This window comes from Lynx rufus, unplaced genomic scaffold, assembly GCF_022079265.1.
Source record: "Lynx rufus isolate CCGP_SWC_20201006 ecotype Redwood Valley unplaced genomic scaffold, mLynRuf1.p SCAF_5, whole genome shotgun sequence".
NCBI classification, from domain to species: Eukaryota; Metazoa; Chordata; class Mammalia; order Carnivora; family Felidae; genus Lynx; species Lynx rufus.
Genome location: NW_025814867.1, coordinates 28457998 through 28474956, shown reverse-complemented (window position 1 = coordinate 28474956; position 16959 = coordinate 28457998). Strand labels below are relative to the sequence as shown.

The window sequence follows — 16959 nt, the reverse complement described above, 5'->3', positions numbered from 1 at the left end:
CGTTGACAGGATTGTCTCTGATGATTAGAAATGGGTAGAAAGACATTTTTTATTGTATTTTATACTCTTCTATATCATCTGAATTTATTTTTGTTTTAAAAACAATTACTTATGATAAAAAATTTCATAAAAATTTTAAAACGTACCCTTTCCCCAATCTTGCAGTAGTTTTAAAGGGTGTTGTCAGATTCCTTCTTCAGACATTTTATAAGAAGAAATAGTTCATTTAGTATAGGATAGTGTTGGAAAATTTTGGGGTGTTGCTGTGAAGACAGGTCTACAAATAAAATATTTCAGAGAAAACCTTGATCAATTCAGCAAACACACACACATAGTAAGATGTAGGCACATAAAAAAGATGACTTTCATTTCTTCACCATAACCTGAAAGTGAATCTTGCAAATTAAAACACACACACACACACACACACACACACACACACACACACACACACAAAACATTCTTTCTGCTTAAAAAGTTTGTCATTGGTAGAAAGTATAACTGTCCCATATGGTAGCCACCAGCCACATATAGCTTCTGAAACTTGACATGTACCTAGTCCAGATGGAGATGTGCTAGAAGGGTAAAATACACGTCAGATTTCAAATACTTACTATTAAAAAAACCTGAAAAATATCTCGATAAAAATTAATAATGTGTTGAAATGATTTTTTCAGTGCACTGGGTGACATAAATTTTATTAGAATTAATTTTGTGTCTATTTTTACCTTTTTATAAAGTGGCTCTTAGAAAATTTTAAATCCCATGTGTGGGACTTATTCATGGCTTGCATTATGTTTCTATTGGAGAGCCCTGGTCCAAAGCACCAAAACGTAGCACACATTCATTGCTGCTCCAGTGGGGTTTCTATAAAGAGAGTTTTGAAGGAGAAAACTAACATTTTGGCTTTCACTTACCAAGAAACTCCTCTGGCTATGAAGACACAATCAATGCTAGCGATATTAGAAGACAGAAAGAAAGAGACAGAAAGAGAATAGGAAGTTGGGAAAATAGAGACCATGACTGAATTCAGGGAGAAGAAATGCCAGTTTTCATATAAAAAGATTTCTTGGTTGAATGACGTCCAGTAAAATGTTTGCCTCTGTCTTATACTCTTCTAATATCATAAATTCTTCTTTTTATAATCATATTTTCTTAATACTTTCCTTACACAATGCCATTCTAGCTAGGAATACTAGCTAGACTAGTCAAGTGAATCCTCTACCTTGACTTTTATAGAACTTTTCTACATGTATATTGATCATATTTTTTATGGTAGGCTATTTCCCTACATCCATGTGGTAATTACTACTTTATTCTAATCCTGTTCGAAGGTGTCTATAGCAGCTCAGATGTGGGGAATACACTGCAGAGCAGAAGTTATCTCAATCCTAGCAATTATCTTGCAAGCAATGTTTCTCCTCATGTCAGCTGAGCTTCTCTGACTCATCTGAAAAAGTCACTTTTATCAGTAGAGAGAATTTGTATTTTTCTGTTGAAGTTGGATGATTAGCTTTTTTCCTGGGGAATGTGAGAGCGCATCTGTGCTCTCTGCTTTATCGCCATAGATCATTTGTCACTTGTGATTTTTCACTCTGCCTTGAACTATGAAAAGCAATTACAGTGTTTGTCAACAGAGTAGCTCCGTGGAAGGGAAAAGAAACAACTCAGTTGGGAATGACAGCTTTCTTTGCAATAATCAAGAGATAGGAGAAGGAAGAGAAATGAGAGAGATTAACCTCCCCCTGCTGAAACAATAGAAAGTATTAAACATTGACACTGTTAGAAGATGATATTAGGGAAAGCTTGTGAAGGTTTTTACTTTCACATTCTACCAGCCCTGTATAAGGCTGTTGTTGGGGTCAAACACCTTACTAATCACATTAGGGATGGACAATTTAGCATGTAGGCCAGCGATTAGCTAACAGTAGGTCCTCTAACAATGTTAAATATGTGAGAAGATCCTTGGCTTGTGGTTCTGTTTTCTACTTCTATTTTAAAGTCTCATAACTTATTAGCATAAGATATTATGTCCCATTACTAATATGACTGGCTACTTTATAGAGACAGTAATTTGTCATTTGTTTTTCCTGCTATAGATGTTTTACCTCTTCCCAAGTTGAGGATGAAGCCAGATCTTTCATTTATTTTCCTACATGCCTTTTTTGTTACTGGAGAAAGCAGCAGTTGCCAGGCAAGAGAACACAACTCCTTCTCAAGATTTTTTTTTTTTGCATAGCCTTAGCTCAGTGAAAATTACATAGAAAGTGAGGGTGATAGAGGTAAGTGCTTGAAGTTTAACAGGAGAAAGCCATGGAATCCAAGGGGCGAAGAAGATTCCTGAGACTCAGAGATGGGGTGGGGTTCTAGGAGGGTTTCTGGTTCATAGGTATCACCCCAGGTAGGGGACCGGACAATGCCAGGATGGTGAAGTCCAAGTGTGTGGTCTTGGGAGCCATGCATAGATGTCCTCTGCCTACCTTCAGGCGACCATGTGGGAATAGACAGTGTGTTTATTGGAGACCAGTGTAGATAGCAGTCTAAAGGACCCTCATCCAACTCTTCCCACAACATTCCAGGACCGTTAGTAATACCTGAGAAGGTGAAGAACTCTACCAATGAATGAGATTGAATTTCCCACCAATTGGATGGTTAAAAGCTCAGGATGGGTTAAGACTGTTTAGAATACATATCAGCCTTACTGTAATGGTACCATTTATGAACATGCTTTCTTGGACAATGACCAATCCATGAATGAAATGAAAAGAAAAATAAATTGTTCACAGAATATGAGAACTAGATGTGACTTCCATGTTTATCTAGTCCACTCTTCTTTTTTAGATAATTAAACCAAGGTTTAAAAGACTTAAAAGAACTTGTTCCAAGTTGTTGTCCTAAAGCCAGTGCAGAGCTGTGGCATAGGGTCATCAACCTTCATCCCATTTTTCTTTCTACTTCACCACTTGGGAAATGTAGATCTATTTGTGGTAATTAAATATATTATTATCTCATAGTGGCCATGAAAAGTTCTCATGAAAGTAAGTCTCTTACTTTTAAAATGAAATGAAGAAATTGGAACTATAAAAATATAGTCTCAAATTGTGGTTTATATACACAATGGAGTACTACATGACAATGAGAAAGAATGAAATATGGCCCTTTGTAGCAACATGGATGGAACTGGAGAGTGTGATGCTAAGTGAAATAAGCCATACAGAGAAAGACAGACACCATATGGTTTCACTCTTATGTGGATCCTGAGAAACTTAACATAAACCCATGGGGAGGGGAAGGAAAAAAAAAGAGGTTAGAGTGGAAGAGAGCCAAAGCATAAGAGACTCTTAAAAACTGAGAACAAACTGAGGGTTGATGGGAGGGGGAGGGAGGGGAGGGTGGGTGATGGGTATTGAGGAGGGCACCTTTTGGGATGAGCACTGGGTGTTGTATGGAAACCAATTTGACAATAAACTTCATGTATTGAAAAAAAAATAAAATAAAAATATAGTCTCATGGTAGAGGTAGAAAAAAGAAACATGACTGCATGGACTTCCTGGTTATTCCCCATTATAGAAATTGTGGGGAAAATGACCTGAGCAACAATTACAATAGTTGATATTACAGTTTCTGAGAATTAAATACCTCTCTCTAAGGCAGTTTCAATACAGCTATGTGTTTGTATGTGTTAGTATATATACACATACAGAAATCTGTTAGCTATCAAACACTGGGTAGGAGTTTCTTTTCAGGAGTGTATACATGTTTGTATTCAACCTACTTAACAGCTAAAAAAAAAGATTTATTTACACCTTCTGGTTGGGTCTTATTTCTTAAGAATCATCCTACATGATACTATTTCTAGTGTAGTTATTGTCATTATCCAGTCTTCTTTAATCTATGTTGTCACACGTTGTAACCATTTGCTCTTTGAAGGCAAAAGGCTGGTTGGAGTTTAACTTCTTTCTTTCTTTCTGGACATCCATGCCAGAGAATACAACTATCCTTGGCAGAAGAACTTCCTTCTAGCTGCATGAGAAGCTTGCACTATGATGAGGAGACCTAACCATCAGGAGACCTAACCAAGTAACTTGGGGTTCATTCATCAGTCCCTGGGTGAGTTCAGACCCTGCTCTAGCCAGGCTCAAAGGGAAGGGTGTGGGCAGGGTGATGTCCACATGGTGAAAGCCAGTCCTTTCCATGAGGCATCACTGAGAGGTGCTGCATCCCAGGAGGTTGGTGGTTGGTGTGGTGTGTCCGCCCTTATTCAGCCATCTGTTCAGATATTCCGATAGGGGTCTCTGTGCCAGCAGGGCCCATGGCGGATGAGGGTAAGCAGCAACACCACGAGGACACCAGACACCAGGCAAAAGGCAACAGCAAGGACGACCCTTAGAACTGTGGAAAAATTGGAAGACCCATAATGTAAAATTAATGGATTAGGAAAATATGAAGATTATAAAATGAGGAAAATAGGAAGATCACACATCAGTGTTGATTTCTGCCTTAATTGTAAAAATTCAGTGGTGTTTCTGAAGCAACCCTGAAACCAGTAGCGTGTGCTGAAAAGACACTAGACTAGGAGTCAGGAAATGACCTAGGTTAGTTCTGGCATGACCTTTGACCTCTGAGTCTCGGCTCCTCCACCATAAAGGGAGGGTGATTGACTTAAGTATTTCTTTTTCCTTTCCTTTCCTTTTCTTTTCTTTTCTCCTCCTCCTCCTCTTCTTCTTCTTCTTCTTCTTCTTCTTCTTCTTCTTCTTCTTCTATTTTTTTTTTTGACTGAAGTATTTCTAAGGTCCTTTCCAGCATTAACTTCATGCATTTTTATACAGTTAAAATGATCAATTGTTCATGGTCTCAGTGTCAACAGAAATACTATCATTAATTGGGTCTAAAAGAAATGGAATATCATCTTTTAGTTTCTGAATTTGTTTTTCAGTAAATACATTTTAGAGAAGAAACCTTGAGCACATGTTAACAATCACAAGCATTTTTAAGATAACTGTGTACTATTGCTAATCTGCACCTTTATTTACACATAGCCCTTTGATAGCTGACCAGTCATGGGGAGATATACGGGGTCATTTTTTATGAGATGCTATTCATTATTGTATATAGGAAGTTACCCTCCACACACACACACACACACACACACACACACACACACATACACACACACGCACGCACACCCTGGTACACTGTAGTATATCCATCATAAATATCAATTTGTACCATTTCTAAATGGATGTCTGATCTTCATTGTAAAACTAAAGACTAAAGGATTGGTGGTTGGTTTAGGCAGTGGGAGAGCGAACATCTCTCTGACCTGGCAGCTCTGTCTACAGAAGCCCTCATGCTCCATGGAACACAGTTGAAAATCACTTATTTAACCTAACCTTATCATTGTAGACATGAAAAAAAAAAAAGAAGTAGAGAGATTAGATAATTTGGCTAAGGATAAGCAGATAATTGTATTTGGGTTGGAATATATAGGTTTATCAGTTTCATGATTCACTAATGACTCAGTTCACTAATGACTTCCAAATTTAAATCTTCTGCAAACTCAAGACTCATATATCCAACTGTGTACTTGACATATTCCCTTGGACATTGAATAGTCATTTCAATCTCAGCAAGTCCAAAACTGAATTCCCAATCCTTTCATGCCTTCCTCTGCCCTGAACTCTGTTCTTCCTGCAGTCTTCCTCATATCAGTTGATGGAAAATTCCTTCTTCTGTCTCAGCCCCATACTCTTGAAATCTCCTCTGATTTCCTCTATTTCTCTCACATCCTATAATCAATCTGTCAGTAAGTCCTGTTGTTCTTCCAAAAACTATATCTAGAAACCAATGATTTCTCTCCTTCTCTCCACTACCCAGGATTATTACAACATCCTCCTGACTTGTTCCCTAGCTTCTATACTATGATCTATTTTCAACACAGCAGCCAAATGACTTCAATTCAAATCATGACACTCTTCTACCTAAAACAAAGTCTGCAATGAATGCTTATCTCACTCAGAATGAAAACCAAAGTCTTAACGATAACAGTTTATAAGGCTCTATATCATCAGGACTGATTAACATAGATTTTGTCTCCTACCACCTTCCCTTCGCTTACTCTCTTTTGGCCACACAGGTCTTGTTGCTCCTCAGACATGCCAGGCACACACCCATTTACAACTTTTGCTATAGTTACTACTATTGCCTAGATGCTCTTCTCATGAATCTCTGCATCAGGTAACTCTATTGCTTTCTTTGCTCAAATCTCATCTTCTCAATGAGGACTTTCTACTTAAAGGTGCAACCAATATGCCCTTTCCCCATTCCCACCCCCAGCTTGGCACTTGGGATCCTCACCTTCCAAAGTACTTATTTATTATATTTGTTACTCATTATCCAACCCTCTCTCCCTCTAATAGAATGTAAGCTTCATGAAGGCAGAAAACTTTGTCTTTTTGTTCATGAATGTATCCCTGGCAGTTAGAACAATACCTGGCACATAGGAGATGTTCAATAAATATTTGTGGAAAGAATGAATGACTTAGAACTCACAGGTTCTCAATTCTTAGTTCAGTGCTTTTCTCACAATGTCAGGATGCCTCTTAGCATCACGAGAATATTAATATTAATAAAGTTAGGTCGTGGTGGATGGGTGCCATTACCCCTGTGAATGGAATTTATATAAAGGTGGAGGAAACTGAAGAGAATTGAGGAAGGAAGGAAGGAAAGAGCTAAATAAAATGGGGGAAGAAGGCAGAGACTAATGATTCTTCAAAGTTAATGTTCATGGATGACTATCTGTATTTGGAAATGTATTTTCAATTATTTTTATTGGCTACATTGTCATAATAGTCCCATGGAACATACATCCCCAATATTTTCCCTTCCTTCAGTCTTTCCTAGACATGCAGTGGGCACACACCATACGCTAGGTCAGTTGGGTTCTGGGGTTCCATGATCCCTGATTTTGAGATCACCAATATCTAGTGGGAGAACCAGATAGACAATTATGAGATCATGTGATAAATAGTAAAATAGAAGTATAAAAGACATGCCATTGGAGTAGAGAAAAAGTTGCAATTAATACAAAGCTTTCTATCTAGAAGAGAACGAGGTTGGAAAGTCTTCTGAGAAAATGATAAGATTTGAGCAGAACTTTGAGGTAAATAAGACTTTTCCATGAGACAGAATGAGCTGCACAAGAGTGTGTTTGGGAAATAATGAGCAGTTGCACGTGGCTGGAGTATAGCTTCTGGTGAGTTAAGACTAGATAGGTAGGTTGAGGCCTAGGTTTTAGGTCTGGTTTGTCGTGGGTACATGGAAATCATCAGCAATTATGACACATGGAAGTGACATGGCCCAATTTGTATTTAAAAAAAGAAGACAACTACAGAGAAAGATAGGGTGGTGGAGACACTCTAGGCCTGATGGCTATTAAAATGCCTTTGACAAGATACTTAGGGTTCAGCACTGGAAGTGTGGTCGACATTGCAGATGAAGGAATTCTAGGATACTCTTGCAGTAGAATTGACAGGTTCTGTGATGGATTACAATGTACTGGTAAAGGAGAAGTGGAGTCACGGCCACCCATGGGTTCTAGCTTGGGTGAAGAAGATGATTAGGCTATGAACGGAGATTGGAAGTCCATTAAAAAGGATCAGTTTGGAGTGGAGGAGATAATACATTTTATTTCAAATGTAGGATTGAGATGGGTTAATATCCTCATAGAAATGATCAGTAGGCAGCTGAAAAAAACAGATCTAGAATTCTATATGCAGATGTGGAAATAAGAATTGTAGACGTAAGAAGATGGAGGCCTGGGTCATGCTGGCTCATGGCGAGGGTAGAATGACGGAACCAAGGACAAGCCAGTAGGATGTTATCATTTAGGGGGTTGGAGGAAGATAAGAGTCTAAGAACGTAGAAAAGACTCAGGAGAGACTCTTTCTCCCTCTCCTAAATTAAAAAAATTTTTTTTAAATGTTTTTAGTTATTTTTGAGACAGAGAGAAAGCACAAGCTGGGGAGGGGCAGAGATAGAGGGAGACAGGAACCCAAGAGGGCTCCATGCCGACAGCACAGAGCCCGATGTGGGGCTCAAACTCATGAGCTGTGAGATCATGACCTGAGCCGAATTTGGATGCTTAGCGGACTGAGCCACCCAGGTGCCCCATATCTCCTCAATTTTTAAAAATTTATGCTCCCTTGTATTGAGAAGCATTTTGTGAGTTTGATGGAGTAATGTTCTAGGGTCTGAGAAAGAAAGCGATCAGTTGCATCTTACTGCGAAGAGGTAGGACCGGTAACGACGGACAAGCTCTCCTACCGCACAGGAACACATGAAAGCCACTGAAGGCAGTGTGAATCAGCACTGCTCTTCTGAGATCTATTTTGGCAACGTGTATCAAAAAGCCTCTTCCTCTCGCCATTACTCCTGAAGTCCTGTATACTCTTCCTCTTTCCTGTTTGAATAAGTCTGTCCGCATCCTCGTCCTTGGATTACTGCAACAGTCTCCCAGCTGTGCTCCCTGCTCTCAGTCCCACTGCTCTCCGATCCTCTCTCCCCACTGAGGACAGAGGTCTTTCTAAAACAAGAAGCCCATCCCATCATCTGTCCTCTGCCGAAAACCTCTTAATGACTAGAGCTATTCAACTTGACCTGAGACACTTAATGTCCGCCTTCCCAGTGTTTGCACTATGACCGGACATACTCCTTCCTGTTCCTAAAATGCCCCATGTTGTCTTTAGCCTCTGGGCTTCTACACATTTTCTTTTGTCTGTAATACTCTCCTCTCTCCTCACCTCCACTCACCCTGTTAATTCCTTCTTTCCTTCAGGCTTTGGTTTATTTTTTTTAATTTAAAAAAATGTTTATTTATTTTGAGAGAGAGAGAGAGAAAGAGTGAGTAGGGGAGGGACAGACAGAGAGGGAGAGAGAGAATCTCTAGCAGGCTCCGCACTGACAGTGCAGAGCCTGATGCAGGGCTCAAACCCCCAAACCGTAAAATCATGACCTGAGCCAAAATCAAGTGTTGGACGCTAAACTAAGCCACCCAGGTGCTCCCAGACTTTGGTTTAAACAGTACCCCCTTTGAGAAGCCTTCTCTGACCCCTTAGATTTAAGCTAGTTTCCTTTCCCCTATATCCTTTATTATAGTATTACCATACTTAACTATTAGGGCTTATTTAATTTTTTATCCTCCTGTCCTCCCTGCCAAGGGGTCCAGGTCACATGGGACAATTTTCTTGTATTGCTGCTACTTTCTCAACAAACTTAACACCTGCTACATAGACACATATTGGGTACATGAGAGGTACTCAAAAAATACCTGTTATTAAATATTCATTAAAAAGTTTTTTTTAATGTTTTTACTTATTTTTGAGACAGAGAGAGACAGAGGTTGAGCAGGGGAGAGGCAGAGAGAGGGGGAGACACAGAATCCGAAGCAGGCTCCAGGCTCTGAGCTGTCAGCACAGAGCCCGACGCAGGGCTCGAACTCATGGAGTGTGAGATCATGACCTGAGCTGAAGTTGGATGCTTAACCAACTGAGCCACCCAGGCACCCCATTAAATATTCATATACTTTGACCCACTAATTCAAGTTTTGGGCATTTGTCCCAAGGGAATAGTCAACAAGACAGTGTGGGATGGAAAGGGAAGATGATATAGTAGAAACATGGTGTTAGAGACTGTGAGGCTTGAACCCTGACCCTAACACTTGTGGCATGTTGTTTTCTGAGGCTATTTTCTTCTCTGTAAAGTGGGGATATGTCCTATTGACAGGAAAACAAAAACAGGTCACTGAGCTAGGTGCTGTGACTTTCAAAAGGGAAGTTTCCAAAAAGAGATGGAAGGAAGAACATCATTTTACGGAATAGTTCAGGAGTGAGCGAGGAGGAAATACAGAATACAAACGATTAGTTCAAGAAAATTGGGATTGAAGAGAGTGAGATGGAGCAGGCACTTGAGATGTCCTTTGATGAGAGATGTAGGCATTTCCTAGAAGGAAGCCAACGCCGAGGAAGAAAAAGAAGCTAAGCTTCACTGAGGTCCCAGGAAATGAGGGGTGGGATCATACACATGAGGAATGGATATTCAGGGAGTAACATGTTTTCTTGAGGAGTAGCAGTAGAGTCAAGTTAAGGCTACTAAGATATTTGGCGTTAGTGACAGGAAAATCTAAAAGACTTGCTCTTCTAAGGACATCTCACTAGAATTAAACAAGCCAAGATGAACTTGAAAGTTTGGGGGAAAATAACAAGGCCTTCCTGTAGAACTCAGGAAAAGGGTCCAGGAAGGGTGAATACTTTGGCCAAACAACACTGAAAGAACCAGCTGGGGTTGAAGTAGAAATTTCAATATTCATAATTTGAAATGGTAACAATAGGCTTCTGTTCCAACTTAGCAGATCAGAATGCCGACACTGTGTGGTTGGTTTAACCAAGGGTTGGATATCATTGTGGTGGGCAGGGTATAGGATGGGCCACTATTATGTCAGAATTGCCGAGGCTGAGGACAGGAGGGGGAGTGAGGAGTGAGCTGGCATATATACCAGAGCAAGTTCCCAATGCCATTAATGAATGATGACACATGTCCTGGGAAACTGATGATAGTAGCAACAAGAATGAGAAACAGGTGCTATAACTGGCTTCATCTCTGAGGGAGGAGGGGTGCTGGAAGGGGTATCAATGAACAGTGGCTCCAAAAAGCAATAGGAAGAACAAAAGCATGCCAAGCTGACAATGCTGAAAACAGGCCAAATAATACAGTCATATTGGTATATACATATATGTATGTAGTTGGTGACTAGGTCTTTATAGTACACTCCCATTTGAGGCTCATTCATAGCTTCTCTCCCCTATTTATTGAACAAGTGAGTTCTAAGCTCCTGATACCTGGGTCCAGCCATGAAGAAGCCAGGCTAAGTGTGAAGGGCTGAACATTTATTCAATTAGCAAATACTGACTGAAGGTACCAGGTTCTAGGCATTGTCTGAAGATTTAAGGAGGGAAAGGGTAATGATCTTGCCTTTAGGAAGCTCATGGTTGAATCTTGGGCATGTGTATATTTGCTGAAGATTTACAAAGCTTTTTATAAGGAGAAACTTGAACTTCCCACCATTAATTCTCCTTCCCACTAAGTATGTGGTGCTGGAGATTGAGGGAGAGGGGTGGGAGAGTGCTAGCAATGAAAGTCTGACTGTGTTAGTAAAATTTTGGAATTAAGAAAGCATTTTCTAAAAAGGGATTTTATTTTCAAGTAACATAGTATGGAACTGAGACTTATCATGAATTCCCCAGCAAAGAGTCTGCTTACTTTAATTGATATGACAGTGATATTAATTGGGTCTACTAACGCTAGTGAATAACACTGCTTACAGGTATGGGTAGGATTTCATGGGTGGCAGAGTAGCCAGGCATTCTGCACATACACGATGTGTCCTGTATTTAATGGTTTGTCCTGCTTCATGTATTGGCTTTCTCAGGACACCCTAAATGTTCTGTAGCCATTTTTTTCTGAGTAAATTATAAAAATGCAGCAGTGAAAGCTATTATTCAAATTGATTTGGGCACCCTATTTGCTAAATTTTGTGCCCTACTAAGGAATCATTCAATGCCTATACGCCTCCATGCTCTGGCGTGCTTCATGGTGTCTCTGGCAAGGCAAATAGGATTTCCTGTCCCAGGAATTGCCCAACACTGAAAACAGTCTGTCTTCCTGAAATTTTTACCTGATACCCCAAGCAGCACTCTTTGAGACCATATAGAACAAATCACATCCCTTTTCCTTAAAGAACTTCAGATATTGAATTTGCTTTGTTGGAGACCACCTCATGTTATAAACTCTTAAGTTTTCTATGAGCTCAATCCACTGGTGTGCTAGTAAACTGGATCAAAACCACAAAAGACAAAACCCTGGTTTGTGGCATATGCTGATTTCTGTGATGAAGACGCTCCAGCCATGACACCATGACCAATTTCATGCTGCCAAAGTCAAGTGATTGAACTCAGAGTTGGGAAGGGCTGTGCACATTCCACTCTCGAGGTTGGTATGTGTTGGCTCCAGCACACCGATGCTTCAGTTTTTGTTTTATTAACATACTTTGCTAATTGGTTTCACTCCATTTGAATACCCAATTGATACTGGTGTCTTGAGGAAAAGAATTTTATAAATACTCTACAGGAAGATTTGTGAAGAGGAGGTGACATATTGGCTATGGAGGATAAAGGAAAGGATGGGCTCAAAAATACCCCCCAGGTTAGCAAGTATCACTGCTGATCAAGATAGAGACGGTATGTTCAAGGAGGAAAGGTAAGTGATCTATATATCCATTGGGCAAATATTTAGTGAGCACTAATTCATGTCAGGCACAGGTATTTCTGAGACAGATATAAGAGAGAACACAGCAGATAAAAACCCTTGCTCTTGTGTCGTTGATATTTGATCTTATTAGAATTGGACCCTTGAAGGAAACCTGTGGGAATCTCATTGGACCCAGAACCTTCTGCTGAGTAAGTCCTCTACCCTTTCCAGCTTCAAGCCACTAAGAGATTTGATAAATGGCTTTCTAGTACCTTGTGCTGTACCATTAGAAACTTCCATCCAAACTGACTTCACATGGTGCAATTGTTACCTCTTACAGGTAGCCCTTCCTGACATTCCTTACTGCCTCCCTCCCTCTGAATCCAGTTAACTCTTGTTCCATAGCAACCCTTGTGGTGGTAAGATATAACCCTTGTTATTCTGTGTAATATGTATCTTTTTGCTTTCCCACTGGGTTGTAAATTTCCCAAGGGTGTTTTCTTTCAAGTTCCATCTTAATAGATAAAGCAGAGCCATCCATCAGCTTAACCTTTTTCTGAAGTAGTAAAGACCGAACTAAACTCATTTTCAATGTAAAATATTCACCTAAGCCAGTCAAGATCATTTTTACTTTACATTAATATTTTCCCTCCTGTTACATTAAAAATAAAATCCCCAAACAAAAATGTAGCCCCTAAAATCTGCCCTTCACGTATTTTATTCTAATTAAACACACACACACTTTTCAAAAATCATTTTGAAAGTAACGTTTTTGAACTCCCTACTAATGACTTTATTCACTAGTTTACATTTGTCTTATTGTGGAGGAAAGTTACATGCATGGGGGAGGAAGAGTAATCAGAGAGCAGCCCTGAGGACAAATATTGCCTTGGAAAAAAATAATGCAAATAAATATATGAATCAGTGTCTCAAGTCAGTCGTTCAATGAATCACTGGGAGAGGGAATGGTTTTTCCTCTGGACTCTGGCACCCAGCGGAAACCATCTCTAGAAAACATTTCATCTTTTTCTACAATGGTAATGTAGCACAGTGTTCTCTAGGCGTGTTACATCTGCCACATGGCAAATCTACAAGACTCTAAAGAGTGCCATTTGAATATGATTTCTTCTTGTATAGTGAGTAGTTTCAGCAGGGCCAGGAGTTTGCTTAGGTTTTCTGAAGATAATCAGGATCAAAACCTTACACGTTCCTTTCGTCCTCAGAACAGCTATCACAGCCATACTTTTCAACATTCCGGTAAGTTTTGATCTTGAAGGCATTCAGGAACGCTCTTACATTTCTAATTTTGTTCCAGTTTGATATGTATCATACTTCCTCTCCCAAATCAACTCCACATTCAACATGTCTTACCATCTTCCAAGAGAAACCACTCATGCAGGGTACTCATCTCTGATGGTTGTGCCTAAATATTGTGCTCTCACCAAATTACTTATTTGCCAGGATGTCTGCTCTCCAAGAGCTGCCATATATATTATATACAGCAAAGTTTTCTGGCAAATTTGCTTTTGGTTTCTTCAAAAGTAACATGGATTTTCCAGGGCTAAAGGATACAAAGAGGTGTTTATTTTTCAGCTTTTCTACCCAATTAGTTTTAACACAAATATATAAAGATAGTACCAGTGTCCCGGTGGAGGTGATTTCTCCGGATTGTTCCACTGTATCCATTTATCTGCCTCTCCTTGTGTGAAGGCTGGAACTAACAGTTCCAAAGCTGGTCCTCTGCCCATTTGCCTAGGATGAACTTCTTCCCTTCCTTGCTCTCACCCTAGATTGTGGATTTTGTTTGAAATCTGTTCCACTTCAGACACTTCAAGAGCAACCTCATTAATCCTGCTCAAATGAAATCTGGAAGTCCTTAAAAAAAACCAAAAGGCTCTATGTGGCCAGTTCATGGCAACCCCAAGAACTTTGATTTAAGTTTTGCCTCTGATTATATTTTGACATGATGCTTTTTTTCCGTAAGCACTGAAAAAACCAAGTCAAGGTTTAGGCAAGTAGGGGCAGGGCCTCATGGAGAGGTTGGAGTTGCCTGAAGTTGGGGGGGGGGTCCCCAGAACACACAGTTATCACCTCAAACCTATTTCCCTCAAAGCTGGGAGTGATGGCTGAGTGATATTCTCAAAGCACCACCTGTCTGGAGAAAGGGTATTCTGCCTTCTCTACAGAGCTCTGCATGTACACTAACCCATAACATCCTCAGTAAGTACCTTGGTTGTTGCTTGTGGTCATACACTCCATGGACCAGTCTTGGGGGATCACAGGGGCAACCAGCTCAGCAAACTTGGTCAGAGGACAGCTGGGAGTGCAGCCTGGCAGTGTGAGGGGATATGGTTCGTGCTGCGTCTCATTCCGATAGTACATCTCTATGAAATACTCCCTGGTGGAAGAAGGTAGAAGAGAGAGCTGTTAGTTCTGTGTTGTTGAACTGCCATTGAATATTTTCCCATCTGGCCTGTAACATGTCAGCTGTAGGACTAGGGGAAGAATATACAGGAATGAGTAGATATGAGCTAACTTAGGTGTGGGAATAGGGAGATTGGGGCCAGTGGGTCAGATCCAGAGGGTAGAAATGGGAGGACTGGTTTGTTAGATAACCAGGGGCAAAGGAGGTAGGGACCAGGAAGCTTAATCAGAGAGGGAGCTACCAGGTGGTGGTTGGGGGAGTTGGGGATGATTTGATGAGCCTTTGAGTAAGAAGTGGGGATCAGGTGGGGTGTTGGGTTTTCTTTCTCCTATTCTCTCCCCTTTATGATCCCCATTTGCTTCATTTTCTTTTCCTCTCTCAGTATTTCTTGTAGCCTTTCCCCTGAATGAAGTTGTCTCTCTTCTCCTTAGCCAGGCAATAACTTGGAAACATATGCGCTTAAATATACATCAAGATTTTATCAAAATTACATCTCAGAAAGAGGGTGTGGGTGTATACCTAGGTAATTTATACTCCCTCATCCTCAATACTTTACTTGAAAAAACAAGGTGTTGTTTCAGGAAAAACCACTGGCCTTTGCCAACCTTGTAAAACTAGTACGAGGGGCTTATGGAAGTCTTTTGCCAAACATGCAGGAGAGAAATTCAAGTAGGATTTAGTGATCATTCTTGCCGTAGTAACCTCACAACTGCCACTGTTGGTTGTTGTTATAAACAAGCCTTTAAAACATCACTTTGAAAGCCACATAAACAGTATTAACCGCAAATATTCACTTAGAGAAATGTTTTTAAAAACTTCCCAATATTATGTGAATGAGTGCTTATACCCCGGGATAATTTTCCAGTGACAGCATCTTTTATCTCAAGATGATATGGCAAACATAACTAACAGTCAATCAAAATTCGTGATTCTCTTTCTACTGAATAGAGTTATGGCTGAAAATGGACTACATTTCCCAGACTCCCTTGTACCTAGGTGGGACCAAGTGACTACAGGTATTCCTTGGAGATGTTGTGGGTTTAGTTTCAGACTACTTCAAGAAAGCAAATATCACAATAAAGTGATTGAAAGGAATTATTTGATTTCCTAGTGCATGTAAAAGTCATGTATATTCGTTATAGTAGTCTACTGTGTAACAGCATATGTCTAAAAAATGTGTATAACCTAATGAAAAATACTTTATTGCTAAAAAATGCTAACCATCATCAGAGTTTTCAGTCAATTGTAATCTTTTTGCTGGTGGAGGGTCATGCCTCTGTATTGGTGACTGCTGACTCCAGGGTGGTGGTTGCTGAAGGTGAGGGTGACTGTGGCAATTTCTTAAAATAAGACGACAGTGAAATTTGCCACATCAGTTAGTTGACTCTTCCTTTCCTGAACAATTTCTCTGCAGCATGTGATGCTGTTTGACAGTATTTTACCCACAGAAGAACTTCCTTCAAAAGTGGAGTCAATCCTCTCTAACCCTGCCACTGCTTTATTAACTAAGTTCATGTGATATTCTAAATCCTTTGTTGTCACCTCAACAGTCTTCTCAGCATCTGCAGCAGAAGTAGGTTCATCTCAAGAAACCACTTTCTTTGCTCATCCATTCAAATTTTGTCATGAGATTGCAGCAATTCAGTCCCGTCTTCAGGCTCCACTTCTAATTCTAGTTCTCTTGCTGTTTCTACCACATCTGCACTGAAGTCTTAAACCCCAATCATCCATGAGGGTTTTGGAATCAACTTCTTCCAAACTTCTGTTAATGTTGATATTTTGACTTCTTCCCGTGAATCATGAATGTTCTTAATGGCATCTAGAACAGTGAATCCTTTCAATTTGCTTGGCCCCAATCCATCAGAGAGGAATCACTAGTGTATCTATGGCAGCTACAGCCTTCCAAAAGGTGTTTGTCAAATCATAAGATTTGAAAATCAAAACTGCTCCTTGATCCATGGGCTGCAGAATGAATGTTGTGTTCTCAGGCATGAAAACATTAATCTCATTGTACATCTCCATTAGAGCTCTTGGGTGACCAGGTGCATTGTCAATAAACAGTAATATTTTAAAAGGATATTTTTTCTGAGCAGGTCTCAAAAGTAGGCTTTTGTAAAATACTATTTCAGTAAACCATGTTATAAACAGATGTGCAGTCATCCAGTTTTGTTGTTCCATTTACAGAGCGCAGGTACATTAGATTTAGCATACTTCTTAAGGGTCTTAGGATT

At 40.0% G+C, this 16959-nt stretch overlaps 1 protein-coding gene across 2 annotated transcripts in view; it reads right to left on the bottom strand.

The window, feature by feature from the left end:
- Positions 1-3775: 3775 nt before the first annotated feature.
- ACP3 (acid phosphatase 3) overlaps positions 3776-16959 on the bottom strand; it is a 44915-nt gene continuing 31731 nt past the window's right edge. For both annotated transcript variants that reach the window (XM_047099884.1, XM_047099885.1), the window contains exons 10-11: positions 14532-14701; positions 3776-4392 (exon numbers count right to left, since the gene is read on the bottom strand). In XM_047099884.1, coding sequence (XP_046955840.1) covers positions 4274-4392; positions 14532-14701 — 289 coding nt within the window. In that variant the 3' untranslated portion in view covers positions 3776-4273. The remainder of the gene's footprint in view (positions 4393-14531; positions 14702-16959) is intronic.